Source organism: Euleptes europaea, chromosome 8, assembly GCF_029931775.1.
Source record: "Euleptes europaea isolate rEulEur1 chromosome 8, rEulEur1.hap1, whole genome shotgun sequence".
In the NCBI taxonomy this organism is placed as follows: Eukaryota; Metazoa; Chordata; class Lepidosauria; order Squamata; family Sphaerodactylidae; genus Euleptes; species Euleptes europaea.
This window is the reverse complement of record NC_079319.1, coordinates 46,318,737-46,331,526: the sequence shown is the minus strand read 5'-3', so window position 1 is coordinate 46,331,526 and position 12,790 is coordinate 46,318,737. Positions and strand designations below refer to the sequence as shown.

The window sequence follows — 12,790 nt, the reverse complement described above, 5'->3', positions numbered from 1 at the left end:
AGATCTCAGAAGAAATTACCGTACTACTCTGTTTTATTTTCTTTGGTTTCTTGCATTTCAGAACATCTTATTGTAAATTGTTTTATTTGATTAGGGGCATTTAGAGTCATGAAGGACACAACATACTATAATTATATTACTTCAGTTTCATTCTCTCATCTCTTTGTATGAAATCTCCATTGTATTTACACAGCCCTTCATTCTGTGACAGTGTCCAGGAAAACCAAGAGATTTATTGGCAGTCGAAGTATTCAAGCCTTCTAAAATGTTTTCAGAACAGTGACCATCCCATACCCCCACACACACACAACATCCAACAGCCCACAAATAGAATGCTGGTCTCAGACATTCAAATATGAACAAGGTTTAGATATGAGACCTTGGAGGGATTATTGGAGGGGGAGGGCCTTGTCAGAGCCACCGTGGTGTAGTGGTTAAGAGCGGTGGCGTCTGATCTGGAGAACCGGGAGTTTGATTCCCCACTCCTCCACATGAAGCCAGCTGGGTGACCTTGGGCAAATTACAGTTCTGTTAGAGCTCTCTCAGTCCCACCTACCTCACAGGGTGTCTGTTATGGGGAGGGGAAGAAAAGGTGATTGTAAGTCGATTTGAGTCTCCCTTAAGTGGTAGAGAAAGTGGGCATATAAAAACCAACTCTTCTTCTTCTTCTTCTTGTCCTAACCAACCCTTCTTCCTATTTTGAGGTTTTGAACACAGGTTATCACAGTTTCAAATGCATCAATGCTCAGCAACTGTAGCCAAATGCTGGTGGCTAAGATGGGAGGGCTTGCTTCCCCCCCCCCCCAAGCTGGGGCCCCTTTCTTTCTTCACTCTTTGGGAAAGCAATAACAGGAACATCTGCCATCATGGCCAGTGGCCCACCGAGAGAGTTCCACTGAGGCTGCCATCAGTAGTTTTTACTGGATTCTTCTCTCTGCAGATATGGTGCTTTTCTTTGGTGAAAATTCCTGATTTCAGAATCAGGTTTATTCTACAATAAGAACATAAGAAAAGCCCTGCTGGATCAGACCAAGGCCCATGAAGTCCAGCAGTCTTGTTCACACAGTGGCCAACCAGGTGCCTCTAGGAAGCCCCCAAACAAGACGACTGCAGCAGCACCATCTTGCCTGTGTTCCACAGCACCTACGATAATAGGCATGCTCCTCTAAGTATCTTGAAATAGAATACATTTTTGGAGGGCGGGTAATATTTGTGCTTCTTATTTCTTGCTTCCAATATTATTTTTATCATCACATTTTTGAATTTTCAGAATTCTTGCACTCAAGACAAATTTTTCTAGCATAAGGCCCGGAGAGTTACGGAAATCCATAAACTATACAATCAGTATGGGAAAAAGAACTTAAGCTCACTTGTTAGCAAAACTGGCTGGGATAGCCGCCTCATCTCATTTATACTTAAGAGAACAAACCTTTCAAATGCTTTCCGCTTTACACTCAAAGGTCCTCACAGTGACTAACCAATGTAATGATATTTTAAAATGTAATAAGATATTTAAACACTCTCCAAAAGGGACAGATAAGCAGGTATTTTGACATATATTTTGTGGCACCGTCCATATTTTTAATAAATAAATAATGTCACATTTCTGTGGGGGGGTCACACTAAAGCTGGCATAAAAACAATAACAGCTCATAAGTGCTGGGCAGCCATGTGGCATTTCTGCCACTCTGGGGAACTTTGTGGTGGCAACCATGCTGTTAGCCAAGGATCCCCAACATGCTGCCTGTGGGTGCCAGGGCGCCCGCCAGCATCTTTCAAGGTGCCTGCCAAGTGCTTTTAGAAAGTGGGTGGGGTCAGGTGAGGCGTCTGACCACTGATTGGCCCCTGGAGATGTGATTGGCTGTGCAGATTTTTGAAAAAGTTGCTTTGGTAGCAGCTGTCACCACAGCACAAGGATCTTCACTGTGTGGCTGAAGGTAGGCCACAACATCCTTTTTGTGGCTGTCTCCATCTCCTGTGGCTGCTATTTGGTGGCAGCCATTTTGTAGTTGTGCCCACCACGCTGTGTCAGAATTCCAAAGGAACCCACAGGCTCAAAGAGGTTGGGGGACCTTGCTGTAAGCATACACGAATTAGAACTGAGGTTTGAAGCAAATAGAGCACTTCTGAAACAGAAATCATCCTGCTGTTTTCTGACCGTTCAGAAACTGCAAACTGCGTCTTTCTGTAGAATTGTGAAATTCCATTTCTTTATCCTTCGCATTACATAACAAGATGCTGCCTTATATTGAATCAGATCCTTGGTCCATCAGTATTGTCTACTCAGACTGGCCGCCAGTCTCCAGGATCTCAAGTAGAGGCCTTTCCTATTCACTGCTTCCTAAGCCTTTTAACTGGAGATGCCAGGGATTCAACCTGGGACCTTCTGCATGCCAAACAGAATGCTCTACCACAGAGCCACAGCCCCTCACCTTCCTTGAGAGCCGCTGCCAGTCTGAGTAGACAATACTGACTTTGATGGACCAAGTGTCTGATTCAGTATAAGGCAGCTTCATGTGTTCACTTCAGGACTGAAACTATGCAGTTAATACAAAAAGCAAGACAGTGGTGAGTTATGTAATAGTATTATCTATTCATCAAAACATTTTTTATAAATCAAATGTAGTTGGTAGCTAATTCAAAGCTGTTTTTGAATTATTAGGCATATTCATCTAATAATTGCAAAAATCTTAAGAGAGGTGAGGACTTACCCTTCTGTTGTCTATGCCTTCTCCCCATGCACGGTTCTTTCACTTTGCTCCTCTGCTCTGCCCACCTCAGGTTATTTCTACCTACAAGTTCAAAACCAGTGAGGGTAGAAGCAGCCCTTTCTGTGCTCAGGGCTGGGTTGGATGTTTTTCTCTTGCTTATAGCAGCAAGGAGAAAAGGAGGCCTCTGCTTGGTAAAACAGTATTGACTGTTTCTCCCCTTGGTGAATGCTAGTGAATAAGAAGCTACAGGCTTGACTATACACTATTTGAGAGATCTATGATCTTTAATTTTATTTAAAAGAAGCTTTGGGAGAAGAGGTGATTTGGCTTAGGGCTGTGATACATAGGGATTAAACCTCCCCCAAGAGGCCATTTCCTACCTCGAAATCCCTTTCCTCTCAGCTGCTATAGCCCTGATAGGGAAAAATACAGGTTTTTAACTATTGTCTTTCCCTAGGGGGGCCAACAGCAGTTTGTGGGGAGATTTCTATGGAAGGGGGTTCATCAGTCAAAACAACTCTTCTTTATCTTCCCTCCCCCCCTCCCCCATGGTCATAGATTTCCAGCATCTCCCATAGTTGAACCTCAATGAACTGATGCCTCAGAGACAGTGTGGCTGAAGTAAGGGCAGAGTACACGGCAGACTGAGAAACAGGAACTGCAGGGAAAGCTAGACAGATAAGATGAAGGAACCAAGGGAGTTGTGAGAGGGGGCTGTGGAAGAAATTTCACACAGGGCCTAGGGGTGAGAGAGGCCAGATTTTGGCAGGAAGAGAGTCAGAAGAATGCGGGGTGCCTGGCCAAGAATCAGAGCAACTGAAAAAGGAGTGACAGAGGAGGCGTTGGGCTGGAAAGCAGGGCCTGAAGAAAGATGAATGGTGAAGGAATGGAAGAGAAGGCAGAGAAATTGCAGCTCTGTGATGAGAAAAGCAGCACCAATGTTATTCTTCCGTCTGTACAAACTCTTAAAACTATAGACATTTTCTAAGCCTTCTAAGTGAACGTGAGATGCTGGAGAGGATAGGAGATGGCACTGATTTCAATTTAGCAATCCAAATCTTGAGTGTAGGTCTCTTATTTTGTAGCCATTGTTCATGCCTAATAAGACTTTATACCACCAGTGTAATACAACCAAAACCACAATTTTTACCTACATATACTTTAAGTGTTCCTGTATCCAAATTCTGTTTTGGTTTAGGGGACAGGAGAGCAATAGGTGTAAATGCCAAGGTGCTCAGCCTTTTTATTTTGACTTCTCTGCCTCAGTATTCCATTTTATTAAGGAAAATTCAACTACCTGTGCATGTGCTGAGAGCCAGCGGGGTGTATTGGTTAAGAGCGGCGGACTCTGGTCTGGAAAAACAGGTTCAGTTCCCCTCTCCTCCTCATGAAGCCTGCTGGGTGACCTTGGGCCAGTCACGGTTCTCTCAGAACTCTCTCAGCCCATGCAGAGGCAGGCAATGGCAGACCACCTCTGAACTTCTCTTACCTTGAAAACCCTGTGCGGTCGCCATAAGCCAGCTGTGACTTGACAGCACTTTCCACCACCACATGCATTTATTAACTTGAATATATAAAGCATTCAGCATAGTTGGGCAGTTCTCAGCAAAAAGGAACTGGTGTCCCTAGGAAATACGTCACGTGAAACAATTGGCCCATCATTTTCTGATTTATATTTAACTGTTGCTTGTTATGAACAGCTGGATCTGAGTATACTGGTAACTTGGAATGAGTGACTGTATTCAACCACACAGGCATTCAACACTTGAGGACATTTAAATGTTCTTAAGAGGGGTTGACCGTTTCTGACAATTCCCCACACCTACTCCAGCCCCCTGAAACTTTGTTCCTTGGGGTCAGTGGATCCAGACGAACAGTGTAGTGTAACTTTTGAGGAGAGAATCAGCAGAAATCACTGGTTTTTGGAATGAGGTTGGATATGGATCAGTGTTTAGTTGTTCTGCCACTCCATGCATCCTGTCTTTTCTTTTATTTCATAGAATCATAGAATTGGAAGGGACCACCAGGGCCATCAAGTCCAACCCCCTGCACAATGCAGGAAATTCACAACTACTTCCCCCCTCCACACCCCTAGTGACCAGAAGATGACCAAGAACCAATTTGTAAGAACCGCTCCTCCATCCCGACCTACCAGTGTGCTCATCTTCCCATATCTCCTTCCGCCATGCGGCCTTGCTGTCTTCATGTGTTGGAGATTGCTGGGGATTTGGGGAGGGGCTGTGGCTCAGCGGTAGAGCCTCTGCTTGTCATGCAGAAGCTCCCAGGTTCAATCCCTGGCATCTCCAATTAAAGGGACTAGGCAAGTAGGTGATGTGAAAGACCTCTGCCTGAGACCCTGGAGAACCACTGGTAGTCTGAGTAGACAATACTTACTTTGATGGACCAACGGTCTGATTCAGTATAAGGCAGCTTCATGTGTTCGTGTATTCCTAGCCCTTAATTTCTGAACAGCCAGTCTAGGATGACGCTGTACTTGGAGATGGCTCCATCAACAATCTTAGTATGTTTTCCCTTAAAGAAGATCTTAAAGAGGCCCAATTACAATATATAAACAGGAACTTCTCAGCTACTAATTGCACTTACTTAGCCATGCTTTTGGTATTTTGGGTTTACTTATCCCTGTCTACTTTTGTTAACTTCAGAATTGTTTTATTAGTGCACAGTGCAAATAGTAGCCTTGTGTACATTAAATCTGTGCAGCTGCCATACTTTGCTATTGTGTTACAGGCGAAATGAGTGACCCTTATCTGCAGGCATCCTTTGGATATCATTTAACTGAATTTCTGGCAGCACCTAAAAGGAAAGTGTTCCCTGTTACGACAAACTGGGAGCGATATTCCCATCATTGTTTAATTTGAAATAGCCGTGCAGTTTCTGTATGAGTGAGCTTCATGGTTTTTTACCCCCCGGGTAGCGAATAGGAGGAACTAATTAAAAACCCTGGAAAGCTGGATCAAGAACACAAGTACAATAATGCAACTTAAATATAGCTAAGCAATGTCTCAACGTGTTTTATTTTGCTAATACTACAATACCTAGTTAAATACATGAATACTTGGCTACGTCTTCTGCCATCATATACCTCTTGTTTCAGCAGCCTGTGCAGCCAGAGTCCTGTAATTACTTCTAAAGTCAAGTAATTTGCAATTTTGCTGGAAGAGTTGATTTGTTCACAAATGTTGCAAGACCCACATAGTTTATCTTTAGAAAAATTTATCAATTATTTTTGTCAGCTGGTTTTACAAATATATTTTGAGTATGTAAAATTATTCCTTTTCAAAAGCGTTAATTAGAAAGCAGGCACATCATGTTGCCTAATTTAGATATGTAATATTGTTTTCCAGTACAGGATGCCTGGTTGCCTAAGGAAGCTGGGGAGTCCTTTAGGGGGTAGGTTAGGTGAAACTTCAGTAATCTACCTTCCTGACAGCACTACCTATCTGATATGTTTTCAGTCTGGTTGAAAGTGCTGTGAAGAGGGCAGCCATCTGAAGTTTCCCTCACCTATCTTTTCAAAAGCACAATAGCAGTGATAGTAATGTTAGAGAGTAGGCAGACTCACAGTCTGCCATCCTAAGCAGGTCTACTCAGAATCCTACTCAGGTCTATTCAGTGGGGCTTACTCCCAGGAAAGTGTTTTTAGGATTGCATTGTTAGTTCCTAGTTAGGTGAAAGTCCACTTTCCATAGCTAATGGCAGGTCCGCTGGAGCTCGTGAAGGCAGAAAACTGTTTGGAATTTGAAACGTTTAAATACTGCTGTGCAAACTGATAGAGATACCTTCTGTGTCTTTACTGTACACAAAACAGCCAAAATGATATTATAATTCTAATGCAGAAAGGGGTATTAAATTTATTTTAAAAGAAGAAGAGTTGGTTTTATGTACCGATTTTCTCTACCTTTTAAGGAGACTCAAACCAGCTTACAATCGCCTTCCCTTCCTCTCCCCACAACAGACACCTTGTGAGGTAGGTGAGGCTAAGAGAGTTCAGAAAGAACTGAGACTAGCCCAAGGTCACCCAGGTGACTTCATGCGTAGGAGTGGGGAAACCAACCTGGTTCACCAGATTAGAGTCTGCCACTCGTGGAGGAGTGGGGAATCAAACCCGGTTCTCCAGATTAAAGTCCACCGCTCTTAGCCAGTACACCACGCTATAATCCTATAATACATTTTTGGTATTATAAAGAAAACAGTTTCTTAAAGCATGTAGTAGAATATCACTTTCAAATTCAAACTTCTTTGGGCATATGTGTATTAATATTAATATTTTTGTGACCATCCTTCCAACTGTATATTAAATTTTAAATAGTTACTGAATCCATTTAAAAAGCATGCAGTAAAGAAATGTCTATAAATCTGGATCAGTTTTCCATTGAGAATTATATTCTTATTAGTTTGGAGCTTTACCTTTTTACAAGGCAATGAGTTATGGGCTCATAATTTTTTTTCAGGCAAAAACTTCTTCTGCCAAATGAAAATGTTCCAGTAATTCTGAATACCTATTTTAGCCAAAAGGTCTTTCTCGAAGAACCAAAAGAAATGAATAGGCCATGTTTTGAAGAGCCATTACTTACTAAAAGAAACATATCTCTGGCCCAGATATTCTGTTTCTCTGCTGCAAAAGAAAGTCAACCTCAAGCATCTGCAGTTAATCAGGTAAAAGTTTTTTTTTTCTTCATTTTTAACACTTTGTACCATGTTGATGAACCAAATATTCAGAAACAGCAAGAACGCTCATATGCTGTCTGTACCCTTCATTTGAGCAGCTTGAATACTGTTCAGTAGTTAATAATCTGATCGAGGAGCCCCGTGGCACAGAGTGGTAAGTGCAGTACTGCAGTCCAAGCTCTGCTCACGACCTGAGTTCGATCCCGATGGAAGTTGTTGTCAGGTAGCTGGCTCAAGGTTGACTCAGCCTTCCATCCTTCTGTGGTTGGTAAAATGAGTACCCAGCTTGCTTGGGGGTAAAGGGAAGATGACTGGGGAAGGCACTGGCAAACCACCCCGCAAACAAAGTCTGCCTAGGAAACGTTGGGATGTGACGTCACCCCATGGGTCAGGAATGACCTGGTGCTTGCACAGGGGACCTTTACCTTTAGTTAATAATATTCATATTTTTACAAGCAACGTTTTAGCACATGTCAGCATTACCCAGAAATAATACAAATCCCACAACACCTATGTAACAGAAGTGGCAGTAGTATTCAGTGTGTTGTCTGGTTTAGTTTCTTCCTAGTTAGCATCAGGTTGGAAGGTTTAGTTTCTTCCTAGTTAGCATCAGGTTCACCTCACCATCTATTTATTTTTAGTATACCACATATGATAAAAACAGAATAAAACATTAAAACTACAGTTAAAATAGCCCATGTTGAAGGGGGGTTCCCCATCTGCCTAGGCTAGCCCTGTCTTTTGGCTAAAGCACAGTCTGTGCAGAGTCAGAGCTCCATAGAGCACTGTATTTCTTTCCTTGGGAGCTGTAAGAAAAACCATGTCAGTACCTGCTGAACTTCTGCAGATAGAGGCAGGGCGCCTCATCCATGGCTATAATTATGTGGTCATGGTTTCACTTTTATCCCAGTTACCAGTTTCTGGTTGGGGTTCGAGGTTCCTGGATGGTCAGTGTTGTTTTGAGAATGCAAGAAAGGTTCTCCCCCTGGTGCGAGACAAAGATTGACTCTGTTTTCCCATCAGAAACTGATGCCAGGCTGGATGTAGAGACTGGCCTCTGTAATAATAGAATTACTTTTGGAGTAAGTAACAGCTTCTCTTGTTTTTGTAATTGGCACAATGATTTGATTTACGGCTTTGTTTTTGCCAGGTTTCCTGTCCCAATATGAAGGCTTTTGAGGCTACACACAGTCATAGCAACAGTGAGCCCAAACTATCTCCCTTTGCAGTTACTTCTTTGAGTGACTCTCTTCTTGATGTTGTGGAGACTCAAGGAAGAACTGGAGGAAAGGGAATGCAAGTGCATGTGATTGTTCAAAGAGTGTATTATCTGCTTGCTAAAGAAGAGTTTCAATGTCATCGTCAAGGAAGTGATCCTCTCCAAAGTACAGTGCCAATGCTAAATTCAGAACTGTCAAACGTTAGGTAAGTAACAGTATGATCTGGGTGACCCAGTATGATCTGTAGCATTGAGGGAAGTAGCAGAGTAAGCTAGTATGATGAAATTGAGGGAAGTAGCAGAGGTGAGCTAGTATGATGAAATGACTTTGGGTTTTTCCAATGATCCTGCCCTTTGCTCAAAATGGGATGGTATTGCAACCAGCACTAAGTAAGACCAAAGCTACCTGCTCAGCACTGAAATCCAAATTGGGATTCTTTTATGAGTTTGGGGATTTGATTCACTGGGTTAAGTAGCATGAAGTGGTAGAAACTTCCCCAGGACTGTTTCTGTTTGAGAAAACAGCCCAGGGGAAGGAAAAAACTTACCCCTCCCCCTTTGTTGTGGTCCCAAACCAAATTTGGGCACCAGGTGTTTCATGCTTTAAAAACAAAAAGTTTGGTAGCTTTGGACACGGAACTCCCAGCTTTACATGTGACATTTGGCCTTAAAGTCTTGCATCCTGACAACAAATCCTTCCTTCTATGTGTTTAATTTTTAAAAGCAGCTTAATGCTTTATTCCAAGCTGCTGTTCTTCTTCCTGTGGTCAGATAGCAATGGACTTAATTTTTGTTTACCAAGAGAAATTGGATGAAGTATTTCACAAGTGCTTTGAAAGGAGGAGCACATCAAGCTGCCTTATACTGAATCAGACCCTTGGTCCGTCAAAGTCAGGCTCTCCAGGGTCTTAGGCAGAGGTCTTTCACATCACCTACTTGTCTAGTCCCTTTAACTGGAGATGCCGGGGATCGAACCTGGGACCTTCTGCATGCCAAGGAGATGCTCTACCACTGAACTACGGCTCTCCCCTTTTAAAACAAACAGCAGTTGAACATATGAACACATGAAGCTGCCTTATACTGAATCAGACTCTTGGTCCATCAAAGTCAGTATCATCTACTCAGCCAGCATCAACTCTCCAGGGTCTCAGGTAGAAATCTTTCACATCACCTACTTGCCTAATCCCTTTCACTGTAGATGCCGGAGATTGAACCTGGGACCTTCTGCATGCCAAGCAGATGCTCTACCTCTGAGCCACAGCCCCTCCCCATTGGCCTTTTCAAGTTGTAGCTAAATAATAAGTCCCAAAACATCCAAAATATTTTAATGGGAATCTTGATAAGGAACTGCACATTATTCCTGCTACATGGAGCAACTCTTATCCTGATGAGAGATTTATGTATTGTTGATATTGATGTATAATTTGTGATTTAAATATTTGTTTGCTGTAAATGCACTGGTTGGATTCAGAAGGGAAAAAAGAATAATTGGCATAGTTTTTTGCTACTTATATCATTAAGCAGAATGGATAAGTGAATATAATTTATTTTAATATTTATCCTGAAGGCTCAGGGCAGGCTGCAACATTTTCTAAACTCAGCAACAGTATTTCAGAGCATAGCTGTATTTAAGACAAATTCACAGAACATGGTGTCAAAACGTTTGGGATCAGAGAGCCAAATACAAAGGTGCAGGGTGTTTTTTTAAAAAATTAACTTTTCTATTTCCCTTGTCTTCCCAGCTTCTTTAATCTGTGTGTTCTAGATCTTTAACTATGTTTTTCTATTTACAAAATCTGTGTTCTTCCTGAATATAAATAAGATTTCATCCTTACCCTGTGCAGTTTCTTGGGGGTGACTCTGTTGACCCTGGAAGGGCTTTCATCCAAGAAAACATCCATAGGATCAGGCAACATCATTCAGTGAATATTCCCCCCCCCAAATTACTGTCATTTCCTTCAGTGAAAGGATTATAGGGGAATTTATTTCAGATTTTATCAGTTCATTTCTTTATGTACTTCCTTGTATGAAAGTGCCTGGTGGTGGGGATAGATGTGCTTTGTCTCAGTATTTCTGTTCTGTTCACTATCAAAGCTAAGCATGGTCAACAGTGTTTATCTCATCTTTCTTTCATCATGAACTTCAGGATGGCATATATAGGATTCCTGGGCCTTCCCATCTAGGCACTGACAAAACCAGACTTCTTTAGTTTCAGCAAGTCTGCTGTATTCTGACTGTTTCTGCCATACTCTGAGACAGTTTCACTTGGTAAAATGGCTAGAACCTGCTCATGAAAAAGTAGGACTTGAAAAAGATGTTGGCAGACTGGAGTTAGGGTTTCCAACTGTCTAGAATCTAGACTCTAGAACATACCGAGAGGGTTAGTTTAGAAGGTATGACTCAGGGAAAAATTGTCGCCAACAAGACCAGATAGTGCTGAAGAGGCACATAAATTGTTTCTGGAGGGAATGTAGTGGAAATTTGTCCTTCTGACTGATCTCTGCAGGATAGTGCCTGACGGCCGATAAGAGACAGGCATGCCAGTTTAAAGTGGCCTGGGTAATGGTTGTTTTAGTCACAATCTGAGACATATAGTACTTCCTGTCCACCAGTTTCTTTGCATGCAACAGTTACTATATAGTTAGCTTTCCGTTTTGTCAAGGAAATGGGACTGCTAGAGGAATCTGGCTATAAACATTACATTAATGAATTATATAATGACACGGTGGGCTTTAACTATTGGTCAGTGGATTCTGTTGTTTCCTAAATTTGCCAAGAGGTGCTTTCCCTCCAAAACAAACCTTTCACTTAATTAATATTTTATCAAATATTCTGTTTCAGCTGGGAAACTGTGGGGAGACACCACATATAGTAAAATATTGCAGTAATGTTTAGGCTTAGTTGGACATACGGAAACAGAAGAAAATATCCCAAAGACGTTTTAAAGACTAATGCGGTAGACTCAGAAGTGCAAGATGTGCAAGATGAACGTGGGGGGCAAAACTTTGGACCTACTAAACATTGATGAACATCTAATCGAGTCAGCAATAAATACCTGCCTCTAGGCTGTTTTTGGTGGCCTGTTTCCTTGACAGAATAGGACATAGAGCCAGGAGTCACTCTCATGTTCGTACAGGGGGAAGTGTGCCTTGTGCATGAGGAGTATTTGCATAAACTATGGTGATTTCTTATACCTGAATAGCATGAAAGTCTTAACAGATTCAATCAGTAAAACGTTATAGCTTCCTTTATAGCTGAGTTCACAACTATACTTTCTGTTGGTATCCAAGATTTTAATTCTGGAAACTACTAGACAAAGCTTCCAATAAATTCTGGATACTTATGAGTAACCAATTTTGAAAGGCCACCTGCAACACAGTACAGTAGAGAGTGCCTCTTTTAAAATTGTGCTAATGTTACATCTTGAGCTGGGATATCCCATCATTTTCTGAGGTTTTAAGGGTTGTAAAAGCATGCACTCATGCTCAGTCCTTCCCTTTGCCAGGCACTGGGCATGAAAGGGATGCATTCATTTTTGTCTTTGTGGATGGAGCTGTTCCTCATTGGCTACTAAGCTTGAGGTTGCCTCAGGAAAGCCTTTCCTAGTTGATTTCTAAAATGCTGGGTAGTGCCTGGCCTAGCTTGACTTTGTAGGTAGAAACTTTTTTTTTTTTAACCTCGCAGCGGCCGCAAAACCTCATTGGAGGCACCGCGGCCACACTGTCCTCGGCCGCTGCAGCTCTCAGGAATGCGCTGTGAAGGTACTAATTAACTGTGTTATTCATAAGTTATGGATTGTACATGCTATAATTATTGGTTATTAGCATGAGGCTGCCTTGTACTGAATCAGACCCTTGGCTCACCAAGGCCAGTATTGTCTACTCAGACTGGCAGCAACTCTCCAGGGTCTCAGGCCGAGGTCTTTCACATCAGCTGGTCTTTTTGAGGGACAAAACCAACCCGGTTCACCAGATTAGAGTCTGCTCATGTGGAGGAGGGGGAATCAAACCCAGTTCACCAGATTAGTCTTCTGCTCATGTGGAAGAGTAGGGACTCAAACCCAGTTCTCCAGTGGTTCTCCTTAACCACTGCACCACACTGGCTGGAGGAGGAGGAGGAGGAGACTGAGAAGCTTTCTTCTTCCATCCACAACTGCTGTTCCTGCCAGGAA

At 42.4% G+C, this 12,790-nt stretch overlaps 1 protein-coding gene across 1 annotated transcript in view; it reads left to right on the top strand.

The window, feature by feature from the left end:
- SPIDR (scaffold protein involved in DNA repair) overlaps positions 1-12,790 on the top strand; it is a 193,533-nt gene that overhangs the window by 116,142 nt on the left and 64,601 nt on the right. The window contains exons 9-10 of the mRNA XM_056854920.1: positions 7,184-7,388; positions 8,551-8,825. Of these exons, the coding sequence (XP_056710898.1) occupies positions 7,184-7,388; positions 8,551-8,825 (480 nt within the window). The remainder of the gene's footprint in view (positions 1-7,183; positions 7,389-8,550; positions 8,826-12,790) is intronic.